Source organism: Mustela nigripes, chromosome 5 (genome assembly GCF_022355385.1).
Source record: "Mustela nigripes isolate SB6536 chromosome 5, MUSNIG.SB6536, whole genome shotgun sequence".
NCBI classification, from domain to species: Eukaryota; Metazoa; Chordata; class Mammalia; order Carnivora; family Mustelidae; genus Mustela; species Mustela nigripes.
The window spans coordinates 7,509,073-7,528,403 of record NC_081561.1 but is presented as its reverse complement, the minus strand read 5'-3'; the positions used below and the strand labels follow the sequence as shown (position 1 = coordinate 7,528,403).

General features: G+C 37.6%; 1 protein-coding gene across 1 annotated transcript in view; it reads left to right on the top strand.

The window, feature by feature from the left end:
- Nucleotides 1-20: 20 nt before the first annotated feature.
- CAGE1 (cancer antigen 1) overlaps nucleotides 21-19,331 on the top strand; it is a gene marked incomplete at its 3' end in the record, with an annotated part of 39,830 nt that continues 20,519 nt past the window's right edge. Inside the window, exons 1-5 of the mRNA XM_059401618.1 lie at nucleotides 21-277; nucleotides 1,174-1,391; nucleotides 4,711-4,798; nucleotides 8,483-8,988; nucleotides 11,704-12,762. Of these exons, the coding sequence (XP_059257601.1) occupies nucleotides 265-277; nucleotides 1,174-1,391; nucleotides 4,711-4,798; nucleotides 8,483-8,988; nucleotides 11,704-12,762 (1,884 nt within the window). The remainder of the gene's footprint in view (nucleotides 278-1,173; nucleotides 1,392-4,710; nucleotides 4,799-8,482; nucleotides 8,989-11,703; nucleotides 12,763-19,331) is intronic.

Here is a 19,331-nt window from a genome sequence, read left to right as displayed (position 1 = left end):
CCGGAGGGCGAGAGGCGGGGACGAGGGCGTGGGAGCCCGGGCGGCTGAGTTCCCCGCGGAGATTGGCTGGCGCAGCGGACTGACGTCACACAGGGTCGTTCCAGCCCGCCTGCCTGTCTTCTGCTAGGTTTTTAAAACGCTGAATACAGTTAAAGAGCATCTCCCATCTCTTCGGTGGGAGAACCCTTCAAGTGTCGGTCTTCCTCGCGCAAAACCGTACGCGGAGGGAGGAAGAACGAAACCGTTACTGCGGATCCAGAAGCCATGGACCCTGGAAGTGAGCACGCTTTTTAGACTTAAGGAGTTTGGTGCATTGTTTTGAGGGGAAAATAGGATAAGTGACTTTAAAAGTTTGTGATGCGACTGAAAAAATTTTAAAACAAAACTAGAATTTGGAGCGGTAACTCCCAATGACTTTTTTTAAACACCCATCTTAAAACAGCGTTAGACTGTCCCGGAATATCTATCCAAATATCTGAATAAATATTTTTAAAGTGTGGCATAAATCTGGTAAGGACAGAATGAAAGTGGAAAGCTTAACTTAAAATGTCAGCTGACAGATGGTGCCATATGAACAAAGTTCTAAAACTGTAATCGGAAGTGGTGATGTAAGAGGTGGAAAGAAAGCATGGGTTAGAAAAAACACTGTTAAAGGAGAGATGGATACGGCTTGGTAACTGGATAGCCCAGATGATGAGGTAGAAGGATACCAAAGGTGTCTCCCAAGTTCTCCAATCCAAGTGCCTGAGAGAATAGTGTCGGTCGGGAAAGTGGGAGAAAACTGATTTACAATGTTGGATTTGATTTAATAATGACATAGTAGTATCAGATTAGTAGTATAATGGAACCCGAGAGTCCTCGGATATTATTTTGAAAATATGTTTTAAGTAATTGAGGGGGCCCTTTATCCTCCTAGGTCTTTTAGGAAATTATTGGATAGTAGCCACATGTGTATTGACGTGTTTTTGTTCAAATCAGTATTTACTACCACACGAAGTGACCATGGTATACTCAAACTGAACATTTTTATTTTTCTAATAAGCTGACAATGGACATTTAAAATTTTAGGAAAAGGGGTATTGCTGCTTCCTTAATGCAAGGAGGGATGGGGGTGGAATCCTTAGTTTGCATATTCTAATAAACATTAAAATTATGTGTTGTTTTTTTTTAAAGAAGCCTTCCATCATTCAACAGTTAGGAACAAGGACTATCAAAAAGTTTGGTCGTCATCTTCAGATCCTGTGCATTTTGAAACGGATGTTTCTCATGAAAAATTAGAAAGCGTGTCAGAAGCAGAGGCCATCAATATCAGCAGTCTTTCTCAAGACTTAACCCACTCACATTCTCCCATCTATATGGAAACCAACAGTACCACTTCAGACTTGCCTCAGGTGTGCATTGCTTATAAGTTCTAGGAGGTACAGATGTATGCAGCTTTCACATTTTTTCCATATGAAAATTTCCTCAAAAATATGGGGAGGGGTACCTGGGTGGCTCAGTGGGTTAAAGCCTCTGCCTTTGGCTCAGGTCATGATCCCAGAGTCCTGGGATGGAGCCCCGCATCAGGCTCTCTGCTCGGTGGGGAGCCTGCTTCCTCCTCTTTCTCTGCCTGCCTCTCTGCCTACTTGTGATCTCTGTCTGTCAAATAAATAAATAAAATCTTTAAAAAAATATGGGGAACAATAAAAGAATTTCCAGTGGAGGCTCAGAGGAGGAGAATACAGGGTTTGGTTTTCCCAGTTCCCTTAGTGTACAAAGAAAGAGAGAATTGTACAAATAATGTTAAAACTGATCCTTTCAAACCTCCATGTGAAGTCTTAAGTGTGCAACCAGGGGACATGGCCATGACAACTAGTGACAGGGGCAAAAAAAGAGTCCAAGGGACCGGACATCTGGTCTAGAGGGTGTTCTAACACATCAGCATGCAAATGATTCAAATGTCATTCCTAATGGCATTGACAAGACGCTACATGTCAATGATTTTCTATCTTAATGAAAATTACAAGTGCCCTTTCTCACAAAATAAAAGGTTAGACTTTCCCAAATCAGTATTTAGTATCAGTATTTAGAACAACTAGATGTTGTTCTAAATGTTCCACAATTATTAGCAAGTATGTAAATAATAGGAGTGAATTAAGTTGTGCCATATGTAATTGACTTTTTATAGTTCTAAAATGGACAAATATTAGCAATTTCATGTGGGCTAACCCATAAATTGGCATAACCTGTCTAAAGGGCTATTTAGTGATAAGAAAACACGTGTTATTTTTCATTCTACCTCAAGGAAGTATGCAAATGAGATACATTCAGAATTACCCTTAATCAATAAACATTAAGGGTGCCTGATTGGCTCAGTCAGAAGAGCGTGTGACTCTTGATCTCGGGGTCGTTAAGTTCAAGCACCAGGTTGGGTGTAGAGATCACTAATCATTTAAAATAAAAAATAAATGAACATTAGAAGCAACCTAATTTTTTTTTTTAATTTGACAGAGAGAGAGATCACAAGTAGGCAGAGAGGCAGGCAGAGACAGAGGGGGAAGCAGGCTCCCTGCTGAACAGAGAGCCCAATGCAGGGCTCGATCCCAGGACACTGAGATCATGACCTGAGCCGAAGGCAGCGGCTTAATCCACTGAGCCACCCAGGCGCCCCAGAAGCAACCTAAATTTTTATCAGTAGGGGCCTAGTTAAATTATTTCACTGATGTACACCTTACATATGTAAGGTGTAAACCTTAAATATGGTAATACAAATAGAGTTAACCCCTGAACAATGCAGGACTTAGGGGTACTAGCTCCCCTCACAGTCGAAAGGCTTCATGTAACTTGAGGCACCCCAAACCGAAGTACTGACAGCCTACTATTGAATGGAAGCCTTAACAATAATATAAATAGTTCATATATTTCATGTGTTATATTTATTTATATACTGTATTCTTACAATAAAGTAAGCTAGAGGAAAGAAATGTGATTAAGAAAATCATGAGGAGGGGCACCTGGGTGGCTCAGTGGGTTAAAGCCCCTGCCTTTGGCTCAGGTCATGATCCTAGGGTCCTGGGATGGAGCCCCACATCGGGCTCTCTGCTCAGCAGGGAGCCTGCTTCCTCCTCTCTCTCTTTCTCTGCCTGCCTCTCTGCCTACTTGCCATCTCTGTCTATCAAATAAATAAATAAAATCTTAAAAAAAAAAAGAAAATCATGAGGAGTGGGGGTGCCTGGGTGGCACAGTTGGTTAATTATCTGACCCAGTTTCAGCTCAGGTCTTGAGAATGGCATCTGCTTAAGACTTTCCCTCTCAGTCTGCCCCTCCCCCCTGTTTGTTTTTCTCTCTCTCTCTCTGTCAAATAAACTAATTAATTTAAAAAATCATTAGGATAAAATACATTTACAGCACTATACTGTGTTTCTCCAAAAAAAATCTCTTTATAAGTAGACTTGGCCAGTTCAAACTCATGTTGTTCAAGGATGAAGTGTATATTTGTTGATATAGAAAAATGATCACATTGCTTCTCACTGGGTTGTGGGATTCTGAGTGGTTTTTTTTTTTTTTACTTTATTTTTAAAAATAATGTTAAAGATTCTTTTTTATAGTGATAATTTTATCATATTTCTATTTTAAAAGAAAATTTGGTTATAGTATTATAATCAGGGTCTAACATTATATATCAAATTATAAAGAATGAGTGTCTTAAATTATGTAATGAAGTTCTTTTTCTTGGAATTCACTGCGTATTTTGTTCTTTATAAAAAATTTACAGACTAAAAGAACAAAAGGCCTATTTTAGTTAAAAATAGTATTATCATAGAAGGCTAGAGTTAGAAGTGAGCTCTGAAATTTGACAAGTAGTGGAGGTCCAAGAAATTATGTAAATATAACATCAATACATGTGAATAATGCTATTTTATTTTTCAAGTATATTGTTCTTGGTATTTTAAAAATCTCATTAGCAGGAATGGTCTAAATTAGCAAGAAGTCTAAAAAACGAATTGTTGTAAAATATAACTCAGTTTTTCTTGTACTTGAGGTATATTCAGAAACTGCAACAATGTTATAAAAAGCATGATTGAATAGAGATTTGTAACCAGCTGATGTTAGTAAGAGATACAATTTTTTTTAGAGCATCCTCAGGTCTCACATACTTGATACACTATCCATGATTAAACCAATGCTTTCCTCCAAAGTTCAAAATAAGACTTTCTTTACTATCCTACTTATACTATTAATTTACTTCACAAAACCTTTATGCTAGATAACATTAAGGTAACTTTGAGAATAAGCCCTCTAAGAATTTTTTAGATTTCTATCAATTGGAATCATATTTCAATTCATTACTGGAACCTTGTATCTTCACTATCAAAACCCGAATAACAAGTATACTAGAAGTTGTTTAGACCAGATTTAGCAAACTTCAAAGGATGAAAAGAGATATATACATTATCAAACATCCCTATATTTATAGTAACATGATTTGACTTACCAAAAAAACCAAGATATTAAAATAGCAAGATACTTGCTTAATGTCATTTAACATCATAACCCCATTAGCATGGTTTTACTAAAAAGGAGTTCAGATACACAGTAGGGAAGGGTACCAGAAAGTACATTCTACCCATGCAACAAAAAATACTAACAAGTTACATATCCATGTTCAGAAGAGGCTTATGATATTTATTTGAAATAGTAATATTAGTGCATTTTTTATTATTAATACAGAATGAAACAAAGAATGCTGAAAGGGAAGTTGAGTCTAAATTCACACTTTGCGAAGAAATGTATGGCACACTAGATGATTGGTTAGGCGGTGAGTATCTCTTTGTTGGCAGTATGCAAACAGAGACACTAAGATTTTGATATGTGTCCTGTGATAACAGCAATAATAGTAATAGTAATAGCCAAGTGCTAAATTATGCTTTAAATGCACAATTACATTTAATCTACAAGCAATCCTATAAAATAGGGCTTTTTTTTCCTTTTTGAATAAGGGTTGTTTTGTCTCTATTTTACAGATGAGAAACCTGAGGCTCAGAGAGTAGCTTGAAAAGTAAAAACCATAAGGAACACATTTGACCCCATTAAAATTTTTTAAAGTTTCTATGTGACCAAATGATAATCAATAAAATAAAAAAACAAGACTCAGACAGATACCTGCAATATGTACATTGTCAAGATTAGTATTCAAGACAAAAACTCCAAAAAGAAAGAGACACATATAACTCAATAGAAAAATAGGCAAAGAATTCATATTAGCTTGCTAGAGCTGCCAAAACAAATCACTACAGCACAGGTGACTTCAACAATGGAAATGTATTTTCTCACAGTTCTAGAGGCAGGAAGTCTAAGATCAAGGTGTTAAAAGAGTTGGTTTACCCTAGACCTCCCAGATAGCCATCTTCTTGTGTTTTTACGTGGCCTTTCCCTGTGCCTCTCTGGTGTCTTTTGTTCCTTTAAGAACACTGGTCATGGGGTGCCTGGGTGGCTCAGTGGGTTAAGCTGCTGCCCTCGGCTCAGGTCATGATCTCAGGGTCCTGGGATCGAGCCCCACATCGGGCTCTCTGCTCAGCAGGGAGCCTGCTTCCTCCTCTCTCTCTCTGCCTGCCTCTCTGCCTACTTGTGATCTCTCTCTGTCAAATAAATAAATAAAATCTTTAAAAAAAAAAAAAAGAACACTGGTCATAATGGATTAGGTCCCCAGTTTTATAACTTTATTCAACCTTAGTTACCTCTTTAAAGGCCCTACCTCCAAGTATATTTACATCCTAAGGTTCTGGGGGGTAAGCTTTCAACAAAATAATTTTGAGGAGATGCAGTGCAGGCCACAACGTGCCTAGCAATAGGCAGATCACAGAAAAGGAAACCTGCATGATTATTAAAAAGACCACAGAATTCCATTTCATTCATATCCGTTTAGCATGCCTTGAAGGATGTAGCAGAGCAAAGAAACTTTTCTGCTATTGGTGAAAGTATAAATTGGAATGGCCACTTTGAAGAGTAATTTTGCAATGTCTTGTGAAGTTGAAGATACATATTTTCTATAATCCAGCAATTCCACCCAGAATCTAAACAAAAATTCCTAGTATACATTGAAACTTGTACAGGGATTTTCACTGAAGGGTTGTTTTTAGTAGCAAATAGAAATGAATGTCTAACAAAAAGGAAAGAAAGTGTAATCCTTCAGTCAAATGAACGAGATCTACATGTATTTACATGGCTAAATCTGAAAAGCAAAATTTTAAGTGAAATAAATACCCTTATATGAATATACATATATATATATATTTTTGTATGTAATAGATAGGTTAGAAATATAATTTGATTCTAATTACAGAAAATTTAAAACACAGGAAGTAATACTATATAGCCACAGTTCACCCAGTGTGCTGCAGGATCTTTTGAAATATTTAGGAAACAGTGATATTGGACATCTGTGGGACCCACAAAATACTGCCTTGAGTTCATTCTTTCAATGTAAAACCATACTACAGCCCTTTCCATAAAATATCATTTGTAAAGCTGGGTTTTTGGAGGTTGCTACGATAAAAAGCAAGTATTATATGAAAATCAATGTGGAATAGAAAATGAATGCTGATGTCATCCTATTTGATTCCAAGATTTGAGACGTGGTATCCAATAGTTCATCCAAGTAGTAAGTTCAGTTGTATAAGAATGGTATAATACATTGTGTTTTTCTTTCAGTTTATGTATATTTTCAAGTATCTAGTCAGGGATAATACTTACATTGAGCTTAACTACTTAATATAATGGAACTGTTAGGTATTTCTTTTGGTCTTTTGGTGCTGTGAAAAAACTACTGAGACAGTGAGATGTCACAAAATGAGATATTCTGGGAAGTTGATATGTATTATTTAAGGAACATGGGAAAGTAGAAAAATAAGTTCATCTGTAGTTGTCTCTGGGGAGGGGGGAAGGAGGGAATTAAGATAGAAGGGAGACATCATTAATTTTGTAACACTTTATTTCTTTCCACTTTATTTGCTTCTGAGTTTTGAAAACTTATTAAGTCTGGATAATTTATCATATTGAGAAACAGCATAGCGTAGCATTTAGAAATAGTATTCTAGATGGCTAAAATCAACAACACAGGAAACAGATGTTGGCAAGGAGGCAGAGAAAGGGGAACCCTCTTACACTGTTGGTGGGAATGCAAGCTGGTGCAGCCACTCTGGAAAACGGTATGGAGATTCCTCAAAAAGTTAAAAATAAAACTACCCTACAACCCAGAAATTGCACTTCTAGGTATTTATACAAAGGATACAAAAGTACTGATTCAAAGGGGCACATGTACCCAATGTTCATAGCAGCAATGTCCACAATAGCCAAATTATGGAAAGAGCCTAGATGTCCATCGACAGATAAATAGGTAAAGAAGATGTGGTATGTAAATACCCTGGAGTGTTACTCTGCCATCAAGAAAAATGAAACCTTGCCCCTTGAAACAATGTGGATGGAGCTAGAGGGTATTATGCTAAGTGAATTAAGTTAGAGGAAGACAAATACATGATTTCACTTATATGCGGAATTTAAGAAACAAAACATGAACATAGGGGAAGGGAAGGAAATAAAAGATAAAAACAGAGAGGGAGGCAAACCATAAGAGACTATAGTTGGGGAAAAAACAGGGTTGCTGGAGGGGTGGTGTGGGTGATGGGCGCTAAGGAAAGCACTTGTTGGGACGAGCACTGGGTACTGTGTGTAAGTGATGAATCACTAAATCTACCCCTGAAACTAATACTACACGATACGTTAACTAACTTCATGAGAGACTGTGGACTCTGCGGAACTAACTGAGGGTTTTGAAGGGGCGGGGAGTGGGGAGTTGGGTGAGCCTGGTGGTGGGTATTATGGAGGGCACGTATTGCATGCAGCACTGGGTGTGGTGCACAAACAATGAATTCTTGAACACTGAAAAGAAATTTTAAAAATAAATGAATAAATTTAGGAAAATAAAAAGAAAAGAAACAGTATTCCAGAATTGCGGCTGTACTGCTTATCTACTCTGTGACGTTAGGCAAGGAAGTGACTTAATATCTCTTATGTCTCAGTTTCCTTATCTGTACAACAGGGATGCTAAGTTCATGGGATTGTTGTGAGATAAAACAAGTTTATATGTGTTTGTTATCATTCTATTGTGCTTGTGTATTCTTTGGAAACATAACCAAAACTTTTTAAAATTACAGTATAACAAAAGAATTTTGAAGATACCTTAGGGTTTGTTGCAGTGGTATTTGACCAGAATCACTGTAACAAGCTTTTTTGTAGCAGTCATATGAGAACTTCCAGCCCCCATGGAAAAGTAGTTCTGTTTTGTTTGCTAGCACAGAATCATGCTGAAATCCACTCAATAAAAAATGCTGAAATTAATGTAATTTTAAATAGATTCCAGCAGTTTCATAAATGTAAATATAACTGTTAACATATAAGTTTACAGTCAGCTAATTCTTATTTCCATCTTTCTCTTTCTAATGAGATGTCAGCATTGGAAATGATTCACAGAACCTACTAACTCAGCCAGCCGACATTTCCTCCTTCAGGCAATTTGAACCCTTTTGCAAATTTCATCTCAGAGAAGCACTTAATAATGGAATGATAATATCTCAAAATCCAACAGAAAGCTTACCTTACACAGAGAAACCAGAAAGGCAAAGTTGTGTGTGTAATTGTGCAAAAGACACCAATGTGAAGGAAAATTTATTTAAGGAAGAAAATCCAGTGGGAACTAGCACCTCCACAAATGAAGACCAGCTTGCTCACGAGTGTGTCAGACAACCTTCTAGAAGCCCACCTCTAGTCCACAGCAGTGAAGAAACACTGAAATTCAGGGAAATGTCACTGCCTAAAAGTGCTCACATGGAGTCTAGTCAACCTCAAAGCTTCCTATATGAGGAGAATGTGCACAGAGATGTTGAAAAACCATTTTATCAAGAGAATAGCTTTAACCTCTTTGATCTGAGAACTAATTATACAACAGAGGAGGTAAGATTTTTGGTGGTATAATTTGTAGAGTGTTAAAATATGTGCTTTCCATATTATGCAATATAATCTGAGACTTGAAGTACTGCTAGATAATTAATCACAAGGGACATTGCTTCTCTGGGAAGATGTCTTCTGAGATCTTAATCAATTTAGAAACAAAATTTCGCAAATAAAATCAAGTCCATATTGGAAATTTAGCTCTACCAAATGATAATTTCCTTGAGGATCAGTATGTCTTGCTCATACTTTTTTGTATCTTAGCATCTACATAGTGCCTTGAATATAATAGGCTTTTATGTTTGGTGAATCAAATTGACTGGAATTCAGTTTATAGAAAGGAAGAGGTTGAAAAGAAGGAGAGTGATATTAGGTCATTTGACAAGAAAACCTTAAAATTTTTCTGATGAGGGATTTCTGTGACAAGCACAAAATAGTAATTTTTCTACCCAAGTGAAAATATTAATTTGTTTTTTGACCTATTCTTTCCCAACACACATGTAGTGTCCTGAGAACTCTGAAGATGCCAATAGTATAAATTCTACATACTCTGAAAATTTTTAAAAGGTAACAATTTTAAGGGCACCTGGGTGCCTCAGTCATTAATCGGCTGCCTTCAGTTCAGGTCATGATCCCAGCATCCTGGGATCAAGTCTCTCATCAGGCTCCCAGCTCGGTGGGACGCTTGCTTCTCCCTCTCCCACCCCCCTGTTTGTGTTCCCTCTCTCACCATGTCTCTCTCTGTCAAATAAATAAATAAAATCTTTAAAAAAAAAAAAGTAACAATTTTAAGAATTGGTATGGGCAAATAGGTATAATCCTAGAATAGCAAAAATAGTACCTTTTTATTTTAAGTCTGATGAGAAAAGCTATGACTATTATGTTTCATTTGCAAGTATGAACTGTTTTTTTGTTCATTTATTTGGAAGCAGTATGTAAAAGAGAACTTTATTTCCCTGTATTGATTCTGGAAAAAGACATTTTAAAAATCTGTTTAATTAGTGTTTCTCAAGATTGCTCTTTCCTATTTCCGCTGCATTTAGTTATTTCTTCAGCCAATAAATTCTTTCAGGTATCTATTATGTGCTAGGCCCTGTGCTATGTGTTCGTTAATTGTTTTAAAAAAAATGTGGTTTTGTCCTCATAACATAACAGCTTACTAGAGGAAACTCACATTAATCATAAAAGTAAATATAAACTTTCATCTATGGTAAGTGCTATGAATAGTAATATAAAGTGTATGTAAAGTTTGTGTGTGTTATATAATATTACATATAAACTTCAAACTGTAAGTGTGGTAAATGCTATGAATAAAATGATGGGAATCTTACTGTTCCTAAGGTAGTGGTAATTGAACTTGGCTCTGAAGGATGAGTTAGGTGTTAAAAGAGTTCTATGGGTAGGATTAGCATTCCATGCAGAAGTAACATGTGGCTTCAGGGAGCATGGCACCCCCTGGACCTGGCATGAGCCCAGTGTTTTGGGATCGAAGGTGGCAGATAGTAGATGAGGATGGACAGGTAGCAGGGGTCAGGCATCAAGACCAGACATGAGCATCTTGTAGGCCTCGGTACGGATAGTTACCTTTATCCCAGAACAATGGTAAACCATTAAAATACAGGGATCCAGTATCTCTAAATTCTAGAAAGTTACACAGCCCACCCCTGGAGATACCTTTTACAGGGTTTTATTTTATTTTTTAAGATTTTATATATGTGTGTATGTATGTATTTCTTTATTTATTTGGCAGAGAGAGGGAGAGAGAGAGCATAAGCATGGAGAGCAGCAGAAGGAGAAGGAGAAGCAGACTCCCCACTGAGCAGAGAGCCCAAAATGGGGCTTGATCCCAGGACCTTGGGATCATGACTTGAGCTGAAGGCAGATGCTTCACCAACTGAACCACCCAGGCACCCCCTTTTACAGGGTTTTAAATATCATACTCATTAGAACATTTTCTTACTATCACTTATTATCCTTTGAAAAAGCCCCCAAAACCTGTACTGTGGGAGAAAATCAATCACGAGGCATGTTCATCTGACATTCTTACATTCACAGGAGTCATAGCAATGAGATAATGATTTCATGAGCAGCAAAAGAAGTCTTCATTCAAAAGAGGCATCACAGACTCTAGGGTAATTGATAAATTTCTTTGAATTCATTTGAAGTTAAAGAAAGTACCTCACATGTGTTCAGAAAAGTTGGTATCAAAGCTGAGTTTTTCTTCCGAACAAGTAAATGTGATACATACCTCTATCATATAACTACTGTTTGTGCTCTTCTGTGCTCTTGGGTGCTACATATGCATGTAGCAGTTACTACTTAAGAATGTCTGTTAAGTAGTTATTATTATTGGGGGCGCCTGGGTGGCTCAGTTGTTAAGTGTCTGCCTTCGGCTCCGGTCATGATTCCGGGATTCTGGGATGGAGTCCTGCATTGGGCTCCCTGCTTGGGGGGAAGCCTGCTTCTCCCTCTCCCACTCCCCCTGCTTTTGTTCCCTCTCTCACTATTTCTCTGTGTCAAATAAATAAATAAAATCTTAGGGGAAAAAAAGAAGTAGGTGTTATTTTATTAGAAGAAGACATTATCACTGCTTTTTTATGACTGAGGTTTTAACTTTTATAACTAAACTAGAGGCTTAGGATTCAAAGCCAGTTATATTTGATATCAAAACTCATGATCTTTATACTCTTTTTCACACTCGTTTACTCTAATTTATAGATCTCAGTGTCTTCGAGAGGAATACAGACCTTTGGGGATATTCCTGAGATGCCAGTCTGTCACCATAAGGAGGTCGCTGTGGAGGGAATGGACAGGCCATGGATGGGCTCACCTTGGTCTCCTGCAAGCAGTACTTGGGGTCGTGGATCATCTCCAGATGAAGGCAAGATGCCTGACACAAAGCAGAGCTTGGAAAGCTTACAACTTCCAGAAGAGGATATGGCTTTAAATGAAGTCTTACAGAAATTACAGCACACTAACAAACAGCAACAAACTCGGATCCAAGACCTGCAGAGTAGCAACAAGTATTTAGAGAAGAAGGTCAAAGAACTACAGAAGCAGACTACCAAACAGCAGGTGTTCGTGGACATCATAAATGAGCTGAAGGCCAAGGTGGAAGAATTAATTGAAGACAAATACAGAGTGATGCTAGAGAAGAATGACACGGACAAGACACTGAAGAATTTGCACGAGGTCTTAGCTCAAACCCAAAAGCATCTTCAGGAAGCTGGGCATGAAAAGGAAACCTTAAAGCTGGAGCTTAAGAAGATCAAGGGCAATTACATTCACCTACAGGAAAGGTACATGACTGAAATGCAACAGGAAGATGAAACCGTCAGTCAGTGCCTAAAGATGGACAGAACCCTAAGGGAGAAAGAAGAGGAGGTGGAGAAACTGAAGCAACTCAAGGGGGAGCTGGAAAAGGCCACCACCTCCACTCTGGACTTGCTGAGAAGGGAAAAGAAGGCCCAAGAACAAGAGTTCCAGTCTTTACAGGAGGAATTTCAGAAGCATGAGGAGGAACACCTGGAAGAAAGACAGAAACTGAAAGCAACACTCAAAAAACTGCACACTCAAGTTCATCATTTGCAGTTCATATCTGAAAACGAGAAGGCAAAGAACGCCCAACTCCAGCAGCAGGTCAACGAACTAAAACAGGAAAATGCAAGGTTTCGGCAGCAGGTGGTGAGGAGCCAGGAGCCAAACGATGCCCCTGGGTTTGACACGGCCTGGTTAACGGAGCACTCTGGAGAAGCGATCAAGGCCGATATCAAAAAGGTACCAGCACAGATTCGGAATTTCGAGCGCAGAATTTCATGAGTTGCTGGCAGTCTGCTGATGCACATTTAGACACTGCACTCACATTTGTTGGTAGAAAGAATTATTAACGAGAAAAAGAGAGAATGGAAAATGTACCACAGGTGTACAGAAGCTTCTGCGGTTCTTGGGTACCCAGATAAAGAAGAGCCATTTCTGGCCTATTGTGATTATTTTGGTAGAGGTGAAAGTTAATGTGGGAATTTTCTGGGTACCTGTGATCAATCATCTGAAGCATCCCTTGAGAAAGGATCTTCTAGGTGGGGATCTCGGTGTTTTCATGCCACATCTGCCTAAAAATGAAACTAAATAATGCAATTACATAGTTGGCTTACAAGGTCAAACAAACCAATATTATATCACGTGTTAATTTTGTGACATTATAAACTTGGTGATTGAGATGTAATTGACATATAAAGTTAGTTTCAGGTGTGTAGCATGATTTGATATTTGTATATGTTGCAAAATGATGACCACAATAAGTCAAGTTAACATATGTTTAAAAAAACAGCCTGGTTGGGGTGCCTGGGTGGCTCAGTGGGTTAAGCCTCTGCCTTCAGCTCAGGTTATGATCTCAGGGTCCTGGGATTGAGCCCCATGTTGGGCTCTCTGCTCATCTGGGAGCCTGCTTCCCCCTCTCTCTCTCTGCCTGCCTCTCTGCTTACTCATGATCTTTCTCTCTCTGTCAAATAAATAAATAAAATCTTAAAAAAAAAAAAACAAAAAACAGCCTGAAAGCCTCATATCAGTAGGTTTGGAGAGGATATAATATTGTATTCTCCGCAGTTCAGATGGCTTTTTTGGAAGATGAGATCTTTTTCACAAGCCAGAGAACATCTATTGTTTTTATACTATTATAGTTTTGTAGGCCTGTTTTAAATTATTTACAGTTTAACCTTATTAATTCTGACTACTTAGAAAGAGGGCTAATCTTAACTAGAAAAATGTATGTTTATTTTAAAACTCTTAATAACAAGTTCAGCTGATTGTGTTCCCTTGAGAATGTCCTTGGAGGGCTTTTTTTCAGGAATCCTTAATTAGTATAAGTACTATTTGCAAGTAAATAGTTCTGTTATTTTTTAATGATTCTCAGGAAAATATTGTTCTCTTCTGTTTAAAGAATTCTCTGTAATCTTTTCTCCAGAGAGAAATTAGGGTTATCTAAGCCAATGCTCCTCAAACTTTAGCATTCATCAGCCTTACCTGTGAAAATGCAGATTTCTGGGGCCTGCCTCAGGGTTTCTGATTCAGTAGGTGTGCCATGGGGCCCAAGAATGCATGTTTCGTTGTGGGTTTTTTTTTTTTAAGATTTTATTTATTTATTTATCAGAGAGAAAGAGCACAGGCAGGCAGAGTGGCAGCAGAGGCAGAGGGAAAAGCAGGCTCCCCACCAACCAAGGAGCCTGATGTGGGACTCAGTCCCAAGACTCTGATATCATAACCTGAGCCGAAGGCAGCCGCTTAACCAACTGAGCCACCCAGACATCCCAAGAATGCATGTTTCTAACAGATCCTGAGTCTCCCCAGTGTGCTGGGCCAAGGGTCACACTTTTGAGAACCACCAACCTAAGCAGAAATGACCTTAAGTCATCTTAAGAGTCTGTATTTTGTCTTCCAAAATAGCTGCTAACCAAATCCTGATAAATTTAGTATTGGTTAACTCTGAATGAAATAGCACACCAGTATAGAAGTTTATCACAGTACATTATTTTTTTGGCGCTTTCTTTAAAAAAAAAGAAAGTTCTTTGTTTTATCTTGACAAAATCAATTTCTTTAATAGCCCCAAATCATCCTTACTCTGCTTTTCGTTTTACTTTTATGAACTCTAGGTATGTTTTCTCAAAAGTGTGGCCTGGTATATCTATGAGGTCAAAGTATTTTCATAGTAATAGGAAGAATTTGTGAGCCTGCTACTCTCATTTTCAAAAGTGCTTCCAGTGGAATTTTCTAGAAACTGAATGTCATTCATTGCTTTTATGTCTGACCAATGTATGAAGCAGATGTGAGGATTTTACTGTTTCTATGAAGTCAGCATTATAGATATTTACAAAAATATAAAAAGTGAAACTCTTTTCATGAATTTTTTCTTTTGGAAAATGTGGTAATTTGATATTAAAATTGTTATTTATATTATACAAGGGATTTATTGTTATTTGAAGGGATTAGTAAGCAAATTTTTAAATGTTCTCAGTTGAAATATCTAATACAATAAATATTGGTAGGTATGACCCACATAAACAAAAGCCTTTTAGGATTCTTAAAATTTTTGAATCTATAAAGGGGTCCTGAGAATCCAAAGTTTGAGAACCACAGCTCAGAGTTTGTTTGTTTTTTTAACATTTATCTATACAAATTTAAATTTGAGTGCCACGTTTTTAGGGCTGCTCAGAGGTTTTGGGGTTTCCCCCATTTTTTTAAGTTTTTTTTAAAATTTAAATTCAATAATTACCATGTAATGTATTATTTATTTCATGGATACAGGACAGTGCTTCATCAGTCTTATATAACACCCAGTGCTCATTACACCATGTGTTCTCCTTAATGTCCATCACCCAGTTACCCCATCCCCCCAACCCATTCCCTTCCAACAACCCTTTGCGTCTATGATTGAGAGTCTCTTATGGTTTGTCTCCTTCTCTGATTTTGTCTTGTTTCATTTTTTCCTCTCTTCTCCTATGATCCTCTGCCTTGTTTCTTAAATTCCATATATCAGTGAGATCATATGATAATTGTCTTTCTCTGATTGACTTATTTCTCTTAGCATAATACTCTCTAGTTCCATCCATGTCATTGCAAATGGCAAGATTTCATTTTTTGATAGCTGCGTAATATTCCAGTGTGTGTGTGTGTGTGTGTGTGTGTGTACACACCACATCTGATTTATCCATCTGTCAGTGGACATCAGGGCTCCTTCTATAGTTTGGCTATTATGGACTTTGCTGCTATAAACATTGGGGTGCATACACCCCTTTGGATCACTTCATTCCTATCTTTAGGATAAATATCCAGTAGTGCAGTTGCTGGGTGACAGGGTATCTCTATTTTCAACTTTTTGAGGAACCTCCATACTGTTTTCCAGAGTGGCTGTACCATGTTGCATTCCCACCAACAGTGTAGGAGGGCTTCCCTTTCTCTGCAACCTCAGGAACACCTGTCATTTCCTGATTTGTTAATTTTAGCCATTCTGACTGGTGTGAGTGGTATCTCACTATGGTTTTGATTGTATTTCCCTGATGCCAAGTGATGTTGAACAATTATTCATGTGTCTGTTGGCCATTTGTATGTCTTCTTTGAAGAAATGTCTGTTCATGTCTTCTGCCCATTTCTTGATTAGGTTATTCTTTGGGTGTTGAGTTTGGTAAGTTCTTTATAGATTTTTGGATACTAGCCCTTTATCTGATATGTCATTTGCAAATATCTTCACCCATTCTATTGGTTGCCTTTGGGGTTTTTTCTTTTTCTTTTTTACTCTTTCCTTTGCTGCACAAAAGCTTTTTATCTTGATGAAGTTCCAATAATGCCTATGTTTCTCTGGTCTTTGGAGATGTGTCTAGCAAGAAGTTGCTGTGCCCAGGGTCAAAGAGGTTGCTGTCTGAGTTCTTCTCAAGAATTTTGATGAATTCCTCTCTCACATTTAGGTCTTCCATTCATTTTGACTCTATTTTTGTATATGGTGTAAGGAAATGGTTTAGTTTCATTCTTTTGCATGTGGCTATCCAATTTTCCCAACACCATTTGTTGAAGAGACTTTTTTTTTCCCCACTGGATATTCTTTCCTGCTTTGTTGATGATTAGTTGACCATAGAGTTGAATGTCTATTTCAGAGTTCTCTGTTCTGTTCTATGCATCTATGTGTCTGTTTTTGTGCCAGTACCATGCTGTCTTGATGATTACAGCTTTGTAATAGAGCTTGAAGTCTGAAATTGTCACACCACTAGCTTTGATTTTCTCTTTCCTATGGCTATTTGGGGTCTCTTCTGGTTCCATACAAATTTTAGGATTATTTGTTCCAACTCTGTGAAAAAAAGATAATGGTATTTTGATAGGAATTGCATTGAATGTGTAGGTTGCTCTAGGTTGCATAGACATTTTCACAATATTTGTTCTTCTAACTCATGAGCATGGAACATTTTTCCATTTATTTGCATCTTCCTTAATTTCTTTCATGAGTATTCTATTGTTTTCTGAGTATAGGTCCTTTGCCTCTTCGATTGGATTTATTCCTGGGTATCTTATGGTTTTGGGTGCAATTGTAAATGGGACTGACTCCTTGATTTGTCTTTCTTCTGCTTAATTGTTGGTGTATAGAAATGCAACTGATTTCTGTGCATTGATTTTATATCCTGTCACTTTACTGAATTCCTGTATGAGTTCTAGAAATTTGGGGGTGGTGTCTTTTGGGTTTTCCACATAGAGTATCATGTCATCTGCAAAGAGGGAGAGTATGACTTCTTCTTTGCCAATCCAGATGCCTTTTATTTCTTCTTGTTTGCTGATTTCTGAGGCTAGGATTTCTAGTACTGTGTTGAACAGCAGTGGTTACCGTGGATAGCCCTGCTGTGTTACTGACCTTAGGGGAAAGCCGTCCATTTTTCCCCGTTGAGAATGATATTCACTGTGGGTTTTTCATAGGTGGGTATTATGATATTGAAGTTTGTACCCTCCATCCCTATACTGTGAAGAGTTTTAATCAAGAAAGGATGCTGTCTTTGTCAAATGCTTTTTATGAATCTGTTGAGAGAATCATATGGTTCTTGTCCTTTCTTTTATTTATGTATTGTATCACATTAATTGATTTGCAATTGTTGAACCAACCTTGCAGCCCAAGAATAAATCCCACTTGGTCAGGGTGAATAATCTTCTTAAGGTAGTGTTGGATCCTCTTGGCTAGTTATTTTGGTGAGAATTTTACATCCATGTTCATCAGGGACATTGGTCTGTAATTCTCCTTTTTGGTTGTCTTTGTCTGGCTTTAAGATCAAGGTAATGCTGGCCTCATAGAATGAGTTTGAAAGTTTTCCTTCTATTTTGATTTTTTGAAGCAGCTTCAGAAGAATAGGTATTAATTCTTCTTTAAATGTTTGGTAAAATTCCTCTGGGAAGCCATCTGGCCCTGGGCTCTTATTTGTTGGGATATTTTTGATTACTGCTTCAATTTCCTTGCTGGTTATGGGTCTGTTCAGGTTTTCTATTTCGTCTTGGTTTAGTTTTGATAGTTTATATGTCTCTAGGAATGCATTCCTTTCTTCCAGATTACCCAATTTGTTGGCATAAAGTTGCTTATAATATGGTATTATAATTGTACTTCTTCAATGTTGGTTGTGATCTCCTCTTTTATTCATGATTTTATTAATTTGGGGCCTTTCTATTTTCTTTTTGATAAGTCTGGCCAGGGGTTTATCAATCTTATTAATTCTTTCAAAGAACCAGATCCTAGTTTCATTGATCTGTTCTACTGTTTTTGTTTTGGGTTTCTACTTCATTGATTCCTGCTCTAATCTTTATTATTTCTCTTCTCCTGCTAGGTTTAGACTTCATTTGCTGTTCTTTCTCCAGCTCCTTTAGATGTCAAATGCTGTGCAATTTGAGACCTTTCTCTTGAGAAAGGCCTGTAGTGCTATATACTCCCCTCTTAGGACAGCCTTTGCTGTATCCCACAGATTTTGAACAGTTGTGTTTTCATTTTCATTTGTTTATCTGAATTTTTTTAATTCTTTTATTTCCTGGTTGAGCATTCATTCTTTAGTAGGATGCTCTTTAGCCTCCATGTATTTAAGTTCTTTCCAACTCTTCTCTTGTAATTGAGTTCCAGTTTCAAAGCATTGTGGTCTGAAAATATGCAGGGAATGATCCCAGTCTTTTGGTACCAGTTGAGACCTGATTTGTGACCCAGGATGCGATCTGTTCTGGAGAATGTTCCATGTGCACTTGAGAAAAATGTGTATTCTGTTGCTTTGGGATGTAATGTTCTGAATATATCTGTGATGGCCATCTGGTCCAGTGTGTCATTTATTACCTTTATTTCCTTGTTGATCTCTTGCTTAGATGATCTGTCCATTTCAATGAGAGGGGGGTGTTAACATCCCCTACTATTATTGTATTATTGTCAATGAGTTTCTTTGATTTTGTTATTAATTGGTCTACATAATTGGCTGCTCCCATGTTAGGGGCATAGATATTTACAATTATTAGATCTTCATGTTGAAAAGACACTTCAGTTATGATATGGTGTCCTTCCTCATCTCTTATTACAGTCTTTGACTTAAAATCTAGTTTTTCTGATATAAGGATTTCCATCCAGCTTTCTTTTGATGTCCATTAACATGATAAATCGTTTTCCACCCCCTTCCTTCCAACCTGAAGGTGTCTTTGGGTCTAAAATGAGCCTCTTGTAATTAGCCTATCAATGGGTCTTGCTTTTTTATCTGATACCCTGTGTCTTTTGATTAGGGCATTTAGCCCATTTACATTCAGAGTAACTATTGAAAGATGTGAATTTAGTGCCATTGTATTGCCTGTTCATTTCTGGT